The 22,076-nt window shown below is 40.1% G+C and overlaps 1 protein-coding gene and 1 long non-coding RNA gene across 3 annotated transcripts in view; one reads left to right on the forward strand and one right to left on the reverse strand.

The window, feature by feature from the left end:
* Positions 1-1,258: 1,258 nt before the first annotated feature.
* DNAI4 (dynein axonemal intermediate chain 4) overlaps positions 1,259-22,076 on the forward strand; it is a 31,311-nt gene continuing 10,493 nt past the window's right edge. The window contains exons 1-11 of one of the 2 annotated variants that reach the window (XM_037907027.2): positions 1,259-1,392; positions 2,121-2,310; positions 4,561-4,754; positions 6,519-6,628; positions 6,861-7,017; positions 9,995-10,134; positions 12,296-12,463; positions 14,233-14,430; positions 16,264-16,532; positions 17,661-17,747; positions 21,406-21,557. In XM_037907027.2, the coding sequence (XP_037762955.1) occupies positions 1,337-1,392; positions 2,121-2,310; positions 4,561-4,754; positions 6,519-6,628; positions 6,861-7,017; positions 9,995-10,134; positions 12,296-12,463; positions 14,233-14,430; positions 16,264-16,532; positions 17,661-17,747; positions 21,406-21,557 (1,721 nt within the window). In that variant the 5' untranslated portion in view covers positions 1,259-1,336. Of the gene's footprint in view, positions 1,670-2,120; positions 2,311-4,560; positions 4,755-6,518; positions 6,629-6,860; positions 7,018-9,994; positions 10,135-12,295; positions 12,464-14,232; positions 14,431-16,263; positions 16,533-17,660; positions 17,748-21,405; positions 21,558-22,076 lie in introns of both variants that reach the window. The other variant, XM_043552864.1, reaches the window with a different exon arrangement.
* On the reverse strand, positions 3,407-8,399 carry LOC122466828. Its single transcript, XR_006292700.1, has 3 exons — positions 8,328-8,399; positions 6,935-7,004; positions 3,407-3,867 (listed from the first exon to the last, which is right to left on the reverse strand). It is a non-coding gene; the product is annotated as an uncharacterized LOC122466828 (long non-coding RNA).

Below are 22,076 nucleotides of genomic sequence, written 5' to 3' on the forward strand. Positions count from 1 at the left end.
AACCTTTTTTAGTGGTAAACACCCATTTTTTCATGGTTTGTATGTATAAGAACATCTTTTGTATTTTCCACAGTATGCATCCGATGAAGTGAGCTATAGCTCACGAAAGCTTATGCTCAAATAAATTGGTTAGTCTCTAAGGTGCCACAAGTACTCCTTTTCTTTTTGCGAATACAGACTAACACGGCTGTTACTCTGAAACTTGACTATACATTGTATCCCCTTATCGAAAAGTCTCTCCACTACCTGTAACAATCTAAATTAATACCAAAACTAGCTAAACAGTGTAAGCTTTTAAATTTTGTAAATTTCCAATCTCGCTATGGTTCACATACACACACTGTGTGTGTGTGTGTGTGTGTGTGTGTGTGTGTCAAAGGCACATTGAGATTGCACCAAAATTTTGGGGGGGAACCTGCATCCACCCGGTCCCTAGGTGAGACATTTTTAGTCTGTGGTTTAGGTTTTGTTTACTTTTTTAGAGAAAAAAATGTGTTATACAATATTTATAGCCTATGTTTATTACGCTCAAACTCCAATGCCACCAGTTTTTCAATACTCACATTTTAAATACTTTAAGAAGTTCTGTTACTCTGCTGGACTGTTTAACCACACGGATGCAATGTTGCTTTCCTTACAAAGGGAGAGAAGAACACAGACTTGCCCCACGTCCCCGTTAATTTGAAGGCAGTGTTTAACATCTCTCTCTCAAGAATTTTGGTGTTGTAATGGGAAAAGGGGGTTACAGGTCCCTGAACGGTCAGGGGAGGGCTCCGAGCATGCGTTTAGGTCGGCTGAAGGCAGACTGCAAGACCCTGAGAAAGAGCAGGTAGGAGCTCCCAACCCCGAAGGCTTGTTGGAAGCTCAGGTGTAAGGATGGCCCCTGGTGTGTGGGGGTCCTGATCCTCACTGGTTTTGGGGGTGAAGCTCCTCCTGGTCCCTGGTATGTGGGGGTCCAGACCTTGACTGTATTGTTTTGGGGGGGAGCTCCTGGCTCTTGCTGTGTGGGGGTCCGGACCCTGACCGGTGTTGGGGGGGAGGGGGAGCGCCTGGCCCCCGCTGTGTGAGTGTGCGGGGCGCCTCTCTCTGACTGGTGTGGGGGACCCGCGGGCTGCAGGCTACCGGCACCAGAGGCCTCCCGCCGTGAACAGCCGACCTCACCTCAGCGCCTACCCCCCGTTTCCGCCCCTCTCCGCCGGCCAACCGCCTGGGTGCAGGTTGGCCGGCGGTTGCCATGGTTACCGTGTAAACACGCGCCCTCTGGGCTATGCGGAGGAGCGCGCTGGGCCGCTTGGGACCGGAGCTGTATTGAGAGCCGCCCCCTCCCGCCAGCACCATGTCCTCCTCCACCCGGGCCGGCAAGGGCAAGAAGCATAGCGTCGTCGTCAGCGTGTGAGTGCCCCGCCGCAGTGGGCTCAAGAGGACACGGGGCGGGCTGGGGGCCTGCCCTCTCCACAAGCCCCGGCTGCTCAGGCAGCGCTCAGGCTAGCGGTTGTCTCTGCTAATCCTGCCAGGCTAGGCTCCATCCCAGTGCTTTCCATCGGCACTGAGCATGTGGGGTTTTGTTGGTTACTCTTGGTTACCATCGCCTTAGTTTACAAGATCTCTCTCCTATCTGATCGATGTGGCACGTTTCAAGTGCACCCATCCCTGGAGTCCCTACCTACCAGTAAGCTTTCTTTGCACTTAGCATCTTCCACACAAGGATCCCAGGGCATTTTAGAGCAATGAATGGACTAAGCCTCACTGTTGCCTTGTGAAGGAGGGAAATAGTAGTATCCTAATTTTACAGATAGAGAAACAAAAGCACGGAGATATGATTCACCAAACTCCAGCAGAAAATCTTTGATGGAGTTGAGAACTGTACCTATGTGGTCTGAATCCCAGTCCTACATTTTAATCCAAAGACTGTGCTTCTTGGTCCTTCATTTCTATGCCAGTTGCCTTTCACCACACTTAGTCCCATAAATAGACTTTAGCATTTCTTCTATTCTGTTATTTTACAGTTAACATTTGCTTCTGTTTGTGAAGTTGGTATTTTGTAGTGAGCTTTATTCTGTTCATTATTTGCTAAATAGTCTATATAAATTTCTTAATCATATTTTGTTTGGTTGAAATAGGACATCAAAGCTGGAGTTAAATATGAAGAGGGCATCTATTTCAGGAACTAGCAGCCAAAAACAAATGAGCTATGTTAGTGGTTTCAGCCCAAGCAGAGTTGGATCATTTAGTCGAAGAAGCATACTGATAGCTTCTGATGGCAAAACTGTGGATAAGGGGTCTCTCATAGGGAGTAAGCATACCATTCAGGTAATGAATTTTGCAATACCAAATATTTCTAATTATGTTTGATTGTTAATCTTAAAAGTTGTCTGGAAAGAGGTTTGTGTGGAGTGCAAGGGGAAAAGAGGGCAGTGTGACAGGGTAACTCTGACTCTGAATGTGACAAGGGTAAGCTTTCTAGGAAAAGGGGATGCCAGTGCAGATATTCCAGAAAGTGAGAAAACCATCTGGAAAGGATGATGATCAATGTTTAAAAAGTGACCCTCAAAGGAACAAACAAAGTATCTATGCCCTTTTTGCTTCTTTGTGATATACTGAGGAAGGCTGAAATTTTCCCCCTCCTTTATTTTCTAACTTACAAATAGAGTTTCTGCCTTGTCTTCCCTGTTTTTTTCTAGTGACACTTTGGAGGATTTCTTGGAAGTCTGGAGAACTAGTGTAGGAGATTCCCTTGCTCTTAAGGGTTAGGGTTGTTTAATCTTTTACAAAAGATCTTTTATCCCAAAAGGACATCAGTCATATGTGTTAAATTAATTTTTTAAAACAGTGATTAAAATTAATTTCTTTTGCAGGTTCACAGGTTTCACTCTCTTGGCCCTGGGTACTTCTGATGTCATAAGATACCTAGTTCTCCTTGCCCATGGAATCTTGGGGAAAAACAGGGTAGATGACACCGCCATTTTTGCTAAAATACAAGCAGGATTTCCCCCCCTTAATCTTAGGCATTCATCCATCATAAAGAAAAAGGGAAATATTTCTTCTGTCACCTCTTATGTAGCAAATATTTGCTACATCTAGCATATCTATACTTGCTTGCCTTGATTTGGTTGTAGGCTGTATACAAACAGCTACATGCTCAAGGAAAGCTTGATTCCAGATAAAATAGATGAATGATAACTTTTATAAATTCAGTATGTTATATTTATATCCAACTAAGGTTTTGCATGCAAACCGGGAAAAATTGTGAATCTAGGCTAAAGCATATTACATACATGCATTTCTCTGTTAGTGTAGGGGTCTTACATAGGCCCGATCCATTTCATTAGTCCTGAATGTGTGACTAAGGCGGTGCATAGGACACTGTGCACTGGAATGACTTTTACCCTTAGAGAATGTCAGGTTCCAGTTGTGTTAATATGCCATCTTTCACAAACATTTAAGAATTGTTCTCCTACTTAAACAAACAAGAAGTGGAGAAAACATTCTTTTGAGAGAACTTTTCTTTTTTTTTCGATTTTGTAATAATAATGCTTTGAATTACTATAGAGCTTTTATTCAGTATTGTCAAGGCACTTTACAAATTGTAATTGCCTCACAGTTCTCAACGTCGGGAGGTATTATCTCCATTTTATAAATGGGATACTAGGGTAGGGAGATTTAAGTGACTTACAGGGGTACACAATAACTCCTTAAATAGCTAAGGAATAGATATATTTATCGAGCAGTGAAATGTACTTTTTCCGTTACTTGCTTGTGTTGATTTGAAAAATCAGCCATTTAGATCAACAGTCTTCTTCTTAAGTTGAAAATAACCTGTGTTTAAATCCATGAGACATGTTGACAGGAGCATTTGTAGTGGTTTACCTGACATAGAGAAGAAATTCCAATATCAAGTTTCAAGAAAATTCTGTTTAGAAACTTTACAATAGACTTACAGTATATTTTCTTGCAGAAAAGAGATTTTTTGGGGGGAGGAACTAATAAAATTTAATAAAGCTGCATAATACTTTCATAATATTAGTGCTGTGAACCAGCTAGCCTCTGATTTATACCAGATTTTGCCAGAATTTAGGTTCCCTAGATTTCTTCATCATGTGGGTTATTATAAAGCAGCACAGCCTGAAAAGTCAGCAGTGGTGATCAGGGAGGAGGTGTGCCCCAAGTAGCTGGTGTATGTAGTTTCTCAGCATATTCCTGAAACAGCCTCCACTGGCAAGTTCCTAAGAAGCTCTTGGGAGAAACTAAAGATGTCCTCTCATGGTTGAGCCCCTTGAAGAAGAGTGGCAGTGAGAGGGTAGATGTTGTTTGCAACGTATGCTGGCATAGAGAGGTTCTGTTGCCCCTCCCTATGTTAACTACTACGGTGAATGTTCCTGTACCTTCTAACACTAATAAAGTTAAATGTTGCATAGCTGCATTTGTAGCTCAAACGTTTGTCTTTTTCACCAACAGAAGTTGTTCCAATAAGAGATATTACATCACCCACCTTGCATAGCTACATATCATTTTCATTTTTTTAGAGAACACAATTTTTATTATTGTTATTTAAATATTCAGGTTTTTGATGAGCAAGGGAAGGATGTAACACCCCGTCCACTCTATCGTCCAGAACCAAGTGCTTCGCTACACAGACAAAGCAAAATCTTATCAACCCAGGATTTCTCTGGGGCTACTGGATCTGATTTTCTGTCTTCCTTATCCATGCATCAGACATCTGGAGTTAATGCTAGTCTAGTAGGTCCATTCTCAAGGTATGTTGTTGCATTCCTTGGGTCAAATCCTGGCCCATTCTATACAGGATTCCAGAATGGCGATTATGTAAGCTTCAGAAGTGCTAGTACCAGGAATAATTGGAGCCCTGGGTTCCAGTCCCTGCTCAAATTATTTTAAGGCCCCTTCCATCTCCTTTCAGAGTAGCAGCCGTGTTAGTCTGTATTCACAAAAGAAAAGGAGTACTTGTGGCACCTTAGAGACTAACAAATTTATTTGAGCATAAGCTTTCGTGAGCTACAGCTCACTTCATTGGATGCATTCAGTGGAAAATACAGTGGGGAGATTTATATACATAGAGAACGTGAAACATAGAGTGTGTATGGTAACACCCATTGTTTCATGTTCTCAATATGGGTGTTACCATACACACTCTATGTTTCACGTTCTCTATGTATATAAATCTCCCCACTGTATTTTCCACTGAATGCATCCAATGAAGTGAGCTGTAGCTCACGAAAGCTTATGCTCAAATAAATTTGTTAGTCTCTAAGGTGCCACAAGTACTCCTTTTCTTTTCCATCTGCTTGGCATTTTCTGTCAGGTAACTTAGGTGGCTCCCTGCTCAGCATGCTTGCTTTTGTGGATCCCAGTCTTAGGCACCTAACTCTCCCTATATATTGTATAGGGAGCCTACGTGCTTAATTCAGGGCTGTGGGTTCCACTAAGCGGGAGGCGACCTAAAGTTAGGTGTTACAATGCTGAGGCTCAGTCCGCTTTGTGTATCTAGCGCTCAGTTGCAATTGCAGTATTGCATGAACTTAAGTGTTTGCACTATCATTTTTGTCATTTTAAATTTTGGGACTAATAACCAATATAATGGAATCCGTCTATAATTTCTAAGTCACACCTTCCTTAGCCTATTTTCCTACGCTGCATTATGCTCTTGTATATTTTGAGACACACACCTTTTGAGGAAAAGGAAGTATACTAAGAAAACTGTTATACACAAGTATGTTTTAAAAAAAACCTTCATCACAACCACTCCTTACACATAGATTCATTGTTTTTTCATTTTGACTTAACACAATGCGACCAGTGTATATGATTTTCAAGATGTTTTCTTATATATTTCAAAAGAAATTTCAAAGGATTGATAGTGCTGAAGACTCTCCTGACAGTAGTGGGATCATAGCAACACACAGCAGGTATCCAGCACCATTGCTCGCCTTTACGCCTTTTTTTAAAAAGGGGGGGGCATGGCTCCCTGGCCCCTTCCTGTTCCGGCACCCCTGCTCCACACTTCCCAGCCATCCTGGCTGCTCTAACAGCACGATCAGCTGTGTGGCCTGGAGAGAGGATGAGGCTGGGGTTCAAGAGGTCAGGAATCTAGTCCCACTGCCCTTCCGTGTCACCGTAGGTGAGTTCCTTGGCTTCTCTGAGTTTCAGCATCCCCAGCTGTGAAATGGCAACAACACACCATGCTTTGAGATCACTGCCTGATGTGTGCTGTGGTGAATGGATCCCAGATGTTATTAAATTCTTCCCCATCATCTTTTCAGTACCATAGGATACTCTCTCAGATGAAGTCTTAATTTATTAACTCTTTTAAACAAATTCATTATTGTCTTTCCTGTGTCTTTCTAGGATTTCTTTTGCAACACAAGCATTTGCTGTATGCACAACCACCATGTAGTGTGACTTGGCTATCCTACTACCAGTACTTTGTTATTTTTGTATTATTTTAAATATTGCCATATCTGGACTCTCACATTTTGTTTTTGTATATTTCTTTGTTATTAAAGGACATATGGAAGCAGCAGTATTTCTAAATCAACCACATCTACAACTGAGTCTATGGCAGATGAAATAGTAGAGCCTGGTTCCAGACGAGACACAGCTATTAGCTTATCTGGTAAAGAAAATGTGTTTCTGTAATTACAGAGATTCATACTGTTGGCTTTGAAGCACGATTCTGGGAGACACTGAAGTCAGTAGAAGTTGAGGGGTGCTGAGCACCCCTTGAGGAGCTCAGTGCACCACAGTATGTGACTCCAAGTCAACACTATTATTTTTTACAATTAAGTTTTTCTCTTTTGATCTTAGAACAAAAAAAATTTCCATTTTCACATTATATAATTTGACAGATGTACAGGTGAGGCGAGATGAGATAAAAGAACAACTGACAAAAGAAGACATTGATAAGAGAGTGGATATTTACCTCATGGAGACAGAAACTATCTGGCTATTGGACATGCCAACTGTCATGGTGTCCACTGAATCTGAAGATGCTGAAAAAGTGCAGTATGTATATTCACAATTTCACACACACTTCGGTATCCCGAGCCATAATGCGCTCAATTTCCATTTACTTCAGAGAGTTGAAAGGGCTCATTGACATACAGGATCAAGGTCTTTACTACCTATATTTCACAATGTGACTTTTGTCTAAATGCCATACCGTACTCACTTCCATCTCTAAACATGACAAGCTAGTCTCCTTTAGGCTGTCTTGCTGACTGAATTTAGACCTTTCACCTACTCGGGCAGGTAAAGCAGTTAGTGAAAAGTAGGGGTGAGTAGTATCCTAGTGACAACAAAACCCATCACTAAAATGAATGTTTTATTTTAAAAAAATCATTTCCCTTTACCCAAGTAAAAAGGCTTTCAAAAACAAATATCAATCTTTAATTATCTACCATCAGTTAGAGCCCCATTATCATGCGAGGAATGGAAGAATATGGGCAGTTTTTATTGCTTAAAATGCATTTATTATGTAGCAGTGCTATGTAAATATAGGAAAAGCAGACTTTTAATTCAACCGTTAAAGGGACACACTCAGATAAACATTATATGGTATTAGTAACACAGAAAGCGATGTTTGTTTTCAAAGGAAAAAAAACCACACCTGTAGAAAGGGGAGGATTTAGAGCCCCATCCTGCAAATACTTGCATTTAAGGCAATTATTCACTGTAGTAAATGCTGTGCTTGGTAGTACATTTGTGGAGGATCAGGTTCTAGATTGCTAGAGAGCCTACAGGAGTTAGGTTTTGATACAGAAAAACTGTTCTGGGATTTCTGGTTTATTTACAGCAGTTCAGGTTTACTAAAAAAAACACCTCCCTCTCCCCCAAGTTTGGCAAAAGACTCTGGATGTATGCTTTCCATGTAGCTTTTCAGTCAGTAATTCCTAAACAAATGTATAAACCAACAAACTAGACAGTCCTTACATTTCCCTGGAGCTGCTGTCTCTTTCTCCCACTAAAGTAACCCAAACCCTTTTTAAAGTGTAGAGCCTAAATAGGCTCAGCTGCACCTATTTAGCTCCTGCTTTGGCATTTTAGGCTAAATTCACAAAGGTACCAGACTTAGATGCCTAAATCCAAATATAGGCACCTAAGTCCCAGTTTTAGTCTCCCCTGTGATTTACAAACACCAGCTGTTCCCTGTAGGTGCCTAAACAAACTTGGCACCTACATTTTCAGAGTAAACATTTCCTCTGCCTAAATGTCTGCCGCTGGGTATGTGCACTGTTGTCTCAGTGTAGGTGTCCAGGTGCTTATCTCCCACCTCAGCCCCAGAGTGATTCACAAACCAGGGAAGATAGGCTTACCTCTATTGCCTTCAGGACCCTACCTGGTAGGCATGCTCAGACACTACCTGCTAGATTGGGTCCCATTCAAAGTCTGGTCAGAGGAGAAGCAGGTGCTGATAGTGCTACCCATCTTATATGTTTTAGCAACCCAATGATTAGAGCACGCGCCTCTGATGTGGGAGACCTGGGTTCAACTCCCTATCTGCCTGATGGGGGAGAAAGAATTTGAAAAGGGATCTCCCACCCCTCAGGAGAGTGCTCTACCCTCTGAACTATGGGATATTCTAATGTGAGGGCTCCCTCAATCTCTCCAGTTGAAGCCAATTCACTGTGGATAAATAATCACAAGAGTTGAACCCAGCTCTCCCACAGCCCAGATGAGTGCTCTAACCACTGGGCTAAAAGTTACAACATGGGTGGTGGCAGCTCTACCCCCTTCTCCTCCTCCTGCTGCCACCATTGTGTGTGGAGTTGGGTGCCTGCCTGAGTCATTCTCACAAGAAATACCTTAGGTGCCTAAGCCTCCTGACTCCAGGAGAGGGGTTCCTAATTGTGAATCACTAGCAGAGCTAGGCGTCTAACACCAGGCACCTACCTCTCTGAGAGGTAGAGGTTCAGCAGGCACACCTCTTGGCAGTTCCCCTTGTAGTATGTTGGTTTTTGTGAATCACAGTCTAAGACACCTATCTCTCCCCAGTCATTTAATAAGGAACCTAAGTGCCTAACTCAGGCTCAGAAAATCACAGGAACAACACTGTGATTCACAAGGTGCCTAAAAGTCCCTTGTGAGTCTAGCCCTTCCTCCCTGGCATGTCTCTCTGAACCTTGGCTAGGAGTTAACCCCCAAAACCAGAGATTCCTGGCCTCTTCATAGGAACTCCACTGGGATGGAGTGTGCCAGGGCTCCCTCTTTGAGCTCTGAAAGCTTGTCACAATGTGTTTGCAGAATTAAGCCATAAGGGCTGGGATCCAGGCTCCCACACATGACTTAGCCTGTGAGCAGCAGTTGGCATATTGAACAGCTTATTGCTGGTGGCCATCTGCTTCTGGTACAGGATACAGGGAGGAGGTAATGCATCCTGGGTCCCTAGTGGGGCATAAGTGTGATCCAAGGAAAGAAGGATGGGAAGCAGCAGGGAATAATATGACTCTGATTTAGTATGTATGCACAGCATACATTGTAGGTTGATTGGGGGTAGTAGGTGACCAAACTGTTGGTAGATTCAGGCTTACTATAATCCACTTCTGCCTTTTCAGTATTAAAACTGAAAGAACTAAAAAAAGACATTTCCTCTTCACTATTTCTGCAGTTATTAGAGACTAGACAATATAGATTAATCACTTTCACTTTTGTATTTAGGAGCATCTAGTTAGTTTCACTCTGTAGTAGAGATGGGCCAGAGCTACAAATTTCAAAACTGTATCTGAATTTCCCCAAAGTTCAAGGATGTTTGGATCTAATGTTTTGGCTCAGGCCCATCTCTATAATACTTTTCTGACCTAAACAATGTGGCAAAGTTGGGGTAGCAACCACTGCAAGGGAGTATTTGGAGCCAAACAAAACCTTTTTCATTGAAAGAGACAGAAGCAGTAGACCTTAGTTGAAAACACCATGTCCTGTTCAATGTGTTATTTTTAATATCGATAGATTTGGGTTTTTTTAACATGTATGTAATTTTTCAAAGGGAACAGAACAAGGATTATATTGAGCTTTGTAAAAATAGAGTTGGTAATGATCGCTTTGTGGAAAGGATGATGCAAACTCTTAATGGAGCACCAAAGAATAAAGAAGTACAATGTGACAAAATCCTCATGGAGGATAAAGGTAAATTATCATTCAAAAAAGTGATAAATATAGCAAATGATGCTTAAGAGCCCTTTCCCATTAAACATTTTGTACCTTTGCTAATTGTTATAGTGGCTTATTAGTGATTAAACTTAGATTATTCATTACTTTTTAAACTTATTCAGGACAACACTAAAATTAAAGAAAGACTATGCCACTTGGTTGAGGCTACTTTTGTGCAGGTGTATAAGCAGGCTAACAAAGAGTTCAGGAAGTAGACCTGGGTTTTCCTGTCCTGCCAAAATTTTTGTGATTTCAATAATTTTTCCTGCCCCAAATTGGGATGGAAAGTTAAAGTCTCAAATTTTTGCATTCTGAAAATCTGAAAAGAAAATTTGGTTTGGGACCGTCAAAATGTTTCAAACTGGAAAACTGGAATTTTTTGTTTAGAAAATGTCAAAATGGAATGTTTTGATACTTCCTAAACCTCACAAATATTCTTTGCAATGAGAAATTTCTCAATTTCTCTCTCCTGCAGAAAGTTTCAGTTCAGACAAATAAGCATTTTTTCCATAAAAATGTTTTGTCAAAAAATTCCTGAGCAGCTCTATCAGGGATTCCTTTTCTTGCTTGTACACCCATGCAGCAGGCAGCCAGAATGTCAGTGTTTGCATTTCTTGAGCATAAGATGCAGGTAAGGTAGAGTGGCCTGAAGTAGTCTGCATCCCAACAGAGATGTGGCACAGGGGATGGGATGGCAGCATCAGCAGGGCCCCTGCCTCACTTCTGCACCTCCTACTCCTACCATGTAGAAACTGGTCCAGGGAGCAGCACATTCTGCATCCATTGAAAGGATATAGTAGTTGATCCTTCAAAGAGCTCTCCCCCTTTGTAATCTGTCCGTCTCAGCACCACAGAGGCAGAGTACCTCTGGAAAGGCAAAACTTTATCCAAAACTCAAACTAAACATCTTTCTGAGATTTGAAAATGCTGTTTCTTTTTTGTCCTTAACTTTTCCAGTGGCTCTGGTTTCAGCTCTAGGTGAAGATAGCACAGTATAGTAGCATGGAAGAAGCTCTTTCCCGGGATTTCAAATCTCCGTCAAACCAGGAAGTCCTGGCAAACACAGGAGAAGACTGTCTTACAAGACTTCTGCCTCAGTTTTCTAGACAAATTTGGACAAGTATGCAGGCTCTTAGATGTTTATCCAAATTTCAGCACCTACTTTTGACATTTTCTTTATGAAGAAGGCAAAAGAATGGCTGTGGGGAATGGTGTTCTAAATCTTATTTTTTTGATTTATTTAACGTATATAAACTAAATATAAAAGGATAGTATTGTAGAAAAAGTAGAGAGGACATATAAATGTTCACATATATGTGTATAGATTAGATACAGAAATGAACTGGGAGTATATTTTCCACATTATATGCATCTGTAATTCTGATTATTCTACATTCCAATTAGTTGATGTTTTGCAAAGTTGAATACATAAAGACTTATGGGTATATACATACTAAGTATTATTAGTGTTTTTTAATAAGAGATGGACACAAACACTGATGGGAGACCCTACACACAGACGACGTTAATACACCCATGACAGCCCCACAGTTGATATTGTTGCAAACTTGTCTGACACTTTTCAGAGTAGCAGCCGTGTTAGTCTGTATCCGCAAAAAGAAAAGCACCTTAGAGACTAACAAATTTATTTGAGCATACAAGTACTCCTTTTTTTTGTCTGACACTGTTTCTGTACCAGTTTACTGAAGAGATTTGGCATTTCCTATAAAAAGTCTAACATTTCCCTCAGTTTTAGTCCTTTACAGTAAATGTTTAGAAGCACAATACAGTAGAAACTCAGAGTTATGAGCACCTCAGGAATGGAGGTTGTTCATAACTCTGAAATGTTCGTAACTCTGAACAAAACATTATGATTATTCTTTCAAAAGTTTACAACTGAACACTGACTTAATACAGCTTTGAAAGTTTACTATGCAGAAGAAAAATGCTGCTTTCCCTTTATTTTTTAGTAGTTTATGTTTAACACAGTACTGTACTATATTTGCTTTTTTTTTTTTTTTTTTGTCTCTGCTGCTGCCTGACTGCGTATTTCTGGTTCCAAATGAGATGTGTGGTTGACTGGTCAGTTCGTAACTGAGATTCTGCTGTGCTATGATATTGTGTAATTCATTTTTAGGGATAATGGCCACTTCTTGGGACTTGTATGATTCCTTTAATGCCTTGGAAACAACGCTTACACCTTCAGTAACTGAAAGAAGTAGCAGACCAACAAGTTTGACTAGCAGTAAATCTAACGTGACCAAAGACCGTGAACGAACCATGTCTACGACTTCTACAGATAGAGGTAACTTTTCGTTCTAGGTTTAAATTTCTACAGTGTTTTTCTCCTTATAAAGTTGTGATTATCTGTATTTTCATAAAAATTATACCGAGAACATGTTCAAACTGCACAATTTAGCATTCAAAATTAAAGTAAAAAATAACAGGGTTAAGGTGGCATGCAGAACCTTCACTCTGTCCCCTTGTGTGTAAGTACTATGATAGTGTTTTATTACATGGTCACCACCTAAAAAATACAATATTATTTTACACTTTTCTCTGCAACCTTAGCTACGCATTGTAGAATCATATACTTCAAGATGGTACACGTGGGCATGGGCAAACAGGGTCACATACTATTTCTCAGATAATACTGTACAATTTTTATAACCCTCGGCAATTATTGACCATCAACCTCTATGCTCGCTTTTACCAGACATAAAGGCTATAATGTATATTACAAGAAATAGGCTGCAGTCTTGCAGCTCATCCAGGTCCTCAGTTAACAAAACAAACACAACCAGACTGGACAGCACTTGTCCTTCCGTTGAGTCTTGGACATTCATCAAAGCCTTCTAACCATTTTTCCCGCCAGCTGAGACCCAGATAGAACTCTCTTAGAAGCCTGTCACCACTGTTCCTTTAATCAACCAGAGATGTTGCTACTGAATGATGTGAAACACTCTCCTCTGTGGGGTTTGCTCAGTATGCTGCCTCCAAAGCACTCTGAGCCCATCTCCCCTTCATGGCCGGCTGTGGCTTTGCAGGCTGAATCATAAGACTGTCACCTTATTTAAAGGGACACGTCTCAGAATAAAAACAATAGCTGTCAAATCAAATTTCCTTTATTAGAGTATTAATATTACCTTAGAATATTAAAACTAGAAAACAAACTAAAAAAAAAAAATCTAATGTACTTTCCACCATGTATGCAGTTTACTTTTTGCTCATCACTCAGCATGGAAAATGGAAATGGAGAGTCACCTTCACTTGTATTTATGGTCATATCATAATTGGTTTTACGTCCTCCATGTTGCAATATTTGAGTTGCAAACACTGAGGGGGAATAGTTAAATCTAAACAAAAAAAACCAGTTTCTTTTTAAAACGTGGGAAAAAATCTTAAAGTTAGTTTGTTTTTCTCTTTTAAACAAAAATGCCACCCACCCACATCAGCGGGTGGGGGAAACTGATGGGGCCAGCGGGGCAAGGGGGATGGCCCCAGTAGCAAGAGAGGGAGAGATTCGCCAAGGGATAATAGGTAGTTCCTTCCCTTTGGGACTCTCTAGCACCCATTGGCCGGAGGGGGGGGGGGGAGGAAGGGGCTGATTGGCCAGCATTCCCCAGCTCCCAGGAGTTAGCCCGGTGCAGGAGCCATGTGGAGCCTCTTTTGGCTCCATTCCAGAAGCCCACCCTATCCACCCAAACTAGGAATGGGAACCTAGCCTGACAGAGGCTGCTAGTCTATCCCATCACCTGTTTAACTTATATATCCTAAATAAGAACTAAGTTCTGCCCTTTGGATACATCCCATTACCTGGGATGCACACAGATACTAGGGCAGAATTTAGCCCTAAGAGATTGTAGTATAGACACTTTATAATACACTATTACTTGACAGAGTTTTGGCAATACAAAGAAAACAAAACTAAAGAACTTAAAAAAAGCTAATAGTGGAGGTATTTATTGATCATTTCAAGATTTTCTGTTGGGTTTTTTTTCTGGCTTTTGCCTGCTAAATGTATTGGATTATCCTACTAAACCTGCCTTTTTTAATATTATGTTGGTTTTCCAGAGAGCATAACCTCAAGTTCTATAATCGATTTGGAAAGTGTTATTCTTGCCAGAATCCACAAAGAAGAGGAAGACCATTCTGAAGCTATATTAAAATCAGAAAAATTTCAGCAGGATTTATTTTTTATGGAAAGAGTTCTAATGGAGAATGTTTTTCAACCCAAACTTGCAGCTTATCGGCAACTTCCTGTTCTTATAGGTATACTTCTCATCAGTTAAGTCATTCTCAATATGAAGGAGCCTGTTTTGCATGCTAAGAAATATACCAAGTAAAAATGCCGCTACTCTGAAGTCTTGACAGAGGAATCAGTTCTGTTAAATAAAGACAAAGGTCGGGGAAGGATTTGCAAAACCCAAACTGGGATTGTTCAGTATTATGCTCCATTTTACCAACACCCCCAAAAAATATACATGGAGCTTTGTGGAAGGTTTGGATAAATGGTTCTTGAGCTGGCTCATCTCCACTATTAACAGCAGTAAACTGAGACCGGTTTCCACAGTGTTTGTCAAACTAGTTTTTACATTGTATCTTGAGCTTCCAGAAACAATATGGTTTCATGGACAGAGCACTGGACTGGGACTCAAAAGACTTGGGATCTGTTCCTGGCTCTCCCACTAACCTGCTGGGTGACCGCAGGCAAATCACTTCCCCAGCCTGTGCCTTGGCTTATCCCCATTTGATAGATGGGAACAATGATACTGACCTCCTCTGTAAAGCACTTTGAGATCTGCTGCTGAAAAGTGCTAGATATGATTGTTTAGTATGTTTTCTTGGTAGTACAGCTGTTCACTAGAATACACGGTCTTTCAGCTCAGCTCTGAGTAAAATTCAGGCCAGACTGGTAGTAAAAGTTTAATCAACTGATGGCTGTTCAGTTCCTTTGAAAAATGAGAAGGTGGATTCACTGCAGATCATAAGTGGCACTTATTGGACTATTGTTGGCAATCTCAATAAAGAAGCCAACAACCTGTCTCTCCCTCTCTGTCTGGTGGGAGAGACTGAACTACCATTTTACCCCTTAGGGGAAATCCAGTTAAAAACGGGATTAAAAACATATGAAGTGAGGAAGTTCACATGGCCATGGCCTATATTACACCTGTTCACCAGACAGAGCTCTTCAAGCTTCCCAGGCTGTCAATCCAACACTGACCACAAGCAATTCATTCAAATTTTTAGGGAGGAGAGGGGGAAAACCCACCGCTACACACACCCTGCATTTTAAAGGGCCCAGAAGAGCTTGCAGACTTAGCTTTTGCCCCACTTATCCCCAAGTCAGAAATTTCAAATCTTGCATCCTCTAATGGCGTAAATCCCGGAGTGGTATTTGCTCTTGTTTGATGCTTTAAAAATCAGGGAAGTAGATAAGGGAAAGATTTTCAAAAGCTCAGATGGGAGTTAGGTGCCCAGTTCCTATTTGAAAGTCTACAGTGGATCCATATTACTTCACAAGAATGACTTGACATCCCTTCCAGATTCGCAAATTTTGTTAACTGGCAACTAAGGAAAAAAACCCTAACAAATTAAATATAAATATACTTTGCACATTTATATTGACCAATGCAATTTTACTGTATTTATAACATTTCAGAGTAACCATTAAATGTGCTATGGCGACAATTTTCAAACCTTGGTCCATAAAGTTTGGCATCAAAGTTGAAAAATTTACTACTTAGATTAATCACTAAATAGGAGGAAACTTTCCTTGGGGGATAGGTTATGCTATAACTACCTCCTGCCGGGTTCTTGAACCCTCCTATGAAACATCCAGTACTGGACACTGTTGGTGATGGGACATTGGACTGTCTGGATCGCTGGTCTGTTCCAGAATGCTAGTTCCCATGATCCTACAAAAATGTTGGCCAAATTTTGAAAAAGTCATGAAATCTTAGTTCTCTGAATCTTCATTGCAGTGCTCTGCTATGAAAACTTTGCTGAGAAGTGGGATGAGATCATTGTGTTTCTGGTCAGAATTAGCAGGATTGCAGATTAGTGGAGTACTACTATGATTCTACTGTATTTGTTGCACTTTAGAACCAGTTCTTACATCTGATGCTGGCAAAGAGGAAGCAGAAACAGAGAAAGCAGAAGAGGAGGAGCAGGAGGAGGAGGAAGGAGCAGGGGAGGAAGAGGAAGAGGAGGAAGAGCAAAAGGAAACAGTAGTTAGTTCATCAATTTTGTTAGATCTGAGTGAAGCACCAGAAGAAATCTTACCGCCCAGTTTGGAACGACTGTGGTCCTATACATGTGAATCGACTAATGGCCAGAGTGTGAGCAGCATGGCTTGGAACAAGCTAAACCCAGTGAGTTACCAAATTTATTCTTCTAAACTTTTTTCTAGAATTGGGTGGGTGATTGTCAAGGTAAAATACTAGCTCGGGTTTGATACACCCTGCTGGAGCAGGGTTTCAGATGCTGGATAGATGTTTGACAGGAAGGGATTCATCCCTGAGGTCAGACAGGTGGTGGTTGCTTCCTGCAGTCTGTATATTCCTCTGCCTTTGCTGACTTAGCCGCATTGATCCACTCTTTCATGACCTTCAGGACAGATAATTGCACCTCACCATTTCTAAGAATGAGCAAATCTACCTTGAGAGATCTTCAGATGGTTCAGTATGCAGCAGCTTACCTTCTCAGCAGCACTGGTCTCAAAGAGCACTTGACCAGGATGTTCAGATAACTACACGCTTATAGAATTCTGGGTCAAATTCAAAATCTCAGTACTAATCTTTAAGACCATTCATGGCATTGATCCAAGATAGCGTAGAGACCACCTCTTGCTCTGTGACAATGATCTCCCTAGACCGCTGCATTTCTCAGGAATGAGGACACCAACAACCGTGAGAGTAAGACTCATGAGAATGGCAGGCACAGATTTCACAGCAGCTCGTACAAGATAGTAGAACTCACTTCCTGTGGAGGTCAGAATGACCTCAGAGCTCTTTAGTGTCAGAGCAGTATACATCTCATTTCTTTGATTTAGCTTTCCCAAGGTGTCTTCCCTCCTCAAAATATTAAACCCTGGAAACATTTACCATATTGTATCAAATACTGCACATTAAAATATGTTTATAAAACACTTTGTATACACCTATATAAAATGGACAGATTTTTATGGGGGCCTCCCTTTTTTTGGGCACAATTTGTGCTCACTAAAATTGCACTTGCAATTAATTTTCACTCATGCATAGTGAGTAGTGCCTTACACTTACTGCATTAGGATCTGACTCTAAATCTTATTTACTGTAATTACCTTACTTTGCTTATATGACTACATTACTGAGGCTGTGTACTTTGTACTGGGTACTAAGTTATCTAAGTAGAAGGATTTGCACACTTAACTGCTGACAGAAAGCTGCCACTTAAAATTCTAGCTTTAAATTTCTGCTTTAATTGAAGTATATCCACCAATCTGTACTTTTGGGTTTTAGGATCTTTTGGCTGTTGGTTATGGGCAATTTGGTTTTCAAGAACAGAAGAAAGGCTTGGCTTGCTGCTGGTCACTCAAGAACCCTATGGTAACACAAGTAGAGCTAAAGCACAATTTATTTTAGTTCTTGTTACTTTAAGACTTTTTTTGCTGTAATATTTTTTTATGGTTTAATAGCAGATCATTGAGTTTCCCTTTGCTTGAGAAAGCAAGACATATAGCAGTAATGTTATTTTGTTAGCACAGACTAAACCCCTTCTGGAAAATGGATAATAATTAACAATTCTTATTTTTAAAATGTCCAAACTACCTTAGTGCTCATGAAAAATGCTAGAAAACACTGGAGACTAAAGATCTCCTCTTATTCACAGGACAGTTACAGCAAAGGGAACAAGGGTACTGCACACTTGCTCCACAATAGCCTGCCAATGTGCCTCAGATTTGACCTGGAGGAAGTATCTATAGAAAGTAGTCTCTGTGCCCATTCACCCTCTGTACTGTGGTTTTGTAATATGGACATCTGTCCACAGGGAATTGAACTCATGTCACAAAGACCATAAAACAGCTGGTTAGAACAGTTAGTTTAAACCAACTTAGGCTATGTCTACACTGCACTTTCGTCATTAATTGACAAAGGACATACGTTTTAACAACAAACCGCCAGTGTGAACAGCGCTTTGTTGACAGGAGACACTCTCCCACCGACGAAGCTACCCCCTCATTGGGATGGGTTTTATTTTGTCATAATAAGAGCTCTTTCCTGGCGACAAAGAGAGGCTACTCTGTGTGCCTTACAGTGACAAGGCTTTAGCAGCACGTGCTTCTGTAAGCTGCGCAGTATAGACATAGCCTTAGACTGGGCAACCTAAGAATGAAAAGCTCTGTATTCCGTTTCCAATCCCCTAGCCAAGATTATGAATTAATCAGTTCAGCTATTACCTGGATTAGATCCAGGTGTGCAGTTCCTCCTATAAAGATTTTTATACAGTGGGGAAAGCTCTTTTAAGCATTTCAAATATAAAAACAAATTTATTTACCGTGCATTTGTTTTCCCATAATCTTCCTACAGTTGCAAATTGAGGATATTTGTATTTTAAATTTAGGGTTTCCCCTTCCCAGTCCATCTTCCTGTCTGCAATAAATTTTGCGCTGTATGAAAAAAAGTAGATATTTTAAATTTAAACATCTGCAGAATGTAACTTGTCATGATATTTGCAATAAACAGCAGATTTCAAAGATAACATTTAAAAAGTTGATGTTTCTATGAGAATAGTGAGCCTTGCCAAAATAAATTTTTGAATTAAAAGAAATGAAAATGAGGGTTTTCTTTTAATATAGAATAATTTTCACTCAAAAATGTGAAAACTATCAATTTTCAAATCAAATTTTCTGAAATCAAAACAAAATGCAGAAACCTCATTCTGAAGTTTTCCAGCTTCACTGTAAATATTTCACACAGCCCTAGCCATGATGCAGATTTCCAGGGAAACACTTTGTAATGTCACCAACTCAAATTTGAGTTCATTACCAAATCAAGTAAAAAAGACGATAACCTATCAGGGAAAATGCTCTTATTCAGATACATCTGGGATGAGAGTAAAAAACAGACAATAACTGGGTAGGCAACTGGAAATTTCTGTGACTCTCTCTTTTTTCAATTTTGCTCCAATCTGATGCGTTCCCTTTTCAATAAGTGAAAGAGATGTGCTTAGATGTGTCTGGGTTCTTCTCAGCACTGCCACTTGTGCGCATCTGCTGTGTGACCTTGGACAAGTAACTTCATCTCTCTGTATCTGAATTTCCCCATGTGTTAAATCAGGATGTAGGGCTTGTCTACATTGCCCCACACTTTGGATTATGGGGGTGTGAAGAGCAGAGCGCACCAAAGTGCTGCACTATAATGCCCTTGTGTGGACACTGTGAGTGTGAACCAAAACGTTCCTAGTTTGTGATTGAAGAGGACTATGTTAACAGGTCTACATTAATGCAAATTAGGAACTTTTTAGTTTGCACCTGGAGTGTCCACGCTGGGGAACTATAGTGCAGCATTTTGATGTACACTCACACCCCATAGTCCAGACTGCAAGTCAGTATAGATATAGCCAAACTTCCCTTTTTAATGTCATTTGAGATCTAGGCTTGGAAAGTGTTGTATAAGAGCACTGTATTTTTATTATTATTGTATTATTTTCTTTAAAAGCTATGCTATTTCTTATACACTCATCCATTTCTGCAAGCTTTTATATGACTAAAAGTTTGCAGGATCGGGACCTCAGGGTCTTATTCTCATTTCAGTATGTAATTGCTAGACAGTTCCTGGAAGAGAGGTTCTAAGATCTAGTAAGCTTTTATACTTACATCTTTAGGGCCAAATCTTGCTTGCACACAAATATTATTGACTTCAGTGAGACTACCTTTGAGTGAGATGAGTAAGATATGACCCTACGTGTAGTAAGCTGGGCAGTGGAACTAAAAAAGGTGAAATGCCTGTAAAAATCAGATCTATCTGTTAGAATGCAATAAAATTTGTATTGAAATGAATTGTTACATTCATTTACTATTCCTATAACATTTAATTTTCACTTCAAATGCAGTAGGATCCCAATTATCTGAACCCCCAAGATCCAAATTGCACTATATAATGACCTGCCCCTATGTGTCTGTGACTGTTAGCTCCTTTACAACTGACTCTGATTATATAGACAAATTTGAAGTCACCCAAACTGTTGAGATAATTGCATCACACTAGATGGTTTTGTAAAGGTCTAAAATGATTTGGCTCAATATTTGTTTTACATTTTTGATTCTTGAAAATCTAATTTTTTAAACACACAGTAAAAATGAATACACACAATCAAATTTAAACAATGGTGGTGCTTCTATAAACATTACTCAGGCTAAAGCCAAGGTGTTATTCCTGAGTTAAGGAGTACAGAATAAGCCTCTAACTGGTGCCCTCCTTCCCTCTAACAGTTTAGATGTTCTATCACATCAGTATTTATGGTACCATGAAATTAACACAATACAGATCAACAATAATCAAGTTATTTCCATCTCTGCATTAGCTGCGTGCATAAGCATCAGAATTAAGAGCTGACATGTATTGAAACAGACTTATTTTCAGACGAGTACCCTGATGACAATGGTTAAATTCAATGGCTTCCGCAGAGTTGTATCTTCGTACAAGGGCTAAATTTGGTCCATGTAGGCAATGCAATTCTTTAGCTGCAGTCTATAAACGGTACATTGCATGAACATAGCACTTCAGCTTAGACTACCTAAATTACCTTACATTACAGTTTACCACCAACTAAACTTCTGCTGATTAGAAAAACACATGAATAAAAAGCAGAGAAGATTAGAGAGAGAAGATTTTAAATTGTGAGATGTACAAAAATTAGAAGTGGTGGTTTGCTTTTTTTCAAATGTCAGGTTTAGGTTGTAGTGGGGATCTGGATCCCATCCCACTTTATCCAGCCCTCCAAAGTTCAGGGAAATTGTTGTCATTTACATGGTTCAGTTTAAACCCACCTCTAATTCAATTTACAATACAAAAGTCACATTTCTGCACAGCGCTCCTTTCAAATTTGACAACTGTAGCAGGAGATAGTAGTCTCAGTTATTTAGAATATAGTCTTAAAGTTGAACCTGGTAAAGCATTTGTAGGTTTAGAAAAATAGTGGGTAATCTAGCAATTAACTAATACTCAGAAGAATGAAATAAATGTGCTGTTTTCTTCTGTTCAGTGGCCAGAGCGTATTTATCAATGTGATCATGGTGTTACTGCATTGGATTTCTCTCTGGCAAACCCAAACCTTTTAGCAGTTGGAATGTACAGTGGCACAGTAGCCATCTATAATGTACAGACCCGTAATACCACAGCACTTTTGGACAGCAGGTAAGATTACAAACTCCCCACCTTGTTGTACTTCTTTCATGTGTGGTTAGTTGTGGACATTCCATTCCATTGCTAAAATTTAAATAAACGAGTGAACAGTAGTGTTCTTGAAAAAATGGATTCAGTGAATGCAGGGAAGTGCTGGATAATTCCCCCCTTCCCAGCTTTGCTAATGTCTCTCAATTCTGATTTGAAACATTTACACTGTACCCTACAATCCTGGGACTTACTTGAAAAGAAACTGTCAGGCATGAAGACTTTGATATGTATAAATGTCCATGAAAGTCTAGATTAGGCCAACCATGAAGTAGCGCCAGTACAACGATTCGGATACCTAAAGAAAAGTGCTTGAGTCCTTTAAACATTATTCTATAATTAAATATGTAAAAATATTTTCTAAAATGTACTTTTAAAACGATAGATACAGGTCTTAACACTGACTTTTCATAGAATCATAGAAGATTAGGGTTGGAAGAGACCTCAGGAGGTCATCTAGTCCAATCCCCTGCTCAAAGCAGG

This window comes from Chelonia mydas, chromosome 8 (genome assembly GCF_015237465.2).
Source record: "Chelonia mydas isolate rCheMyd1 chromosome 8, rCheMyd1.pri.v2, whole genome shotgun sequence".
NCBI classification, from domain to species: domain Eukaryota; kingdom Metazoa; phylum Chordata; order Testudines; family Cheloniidae; genus Chelonia; species Chelonia mydas.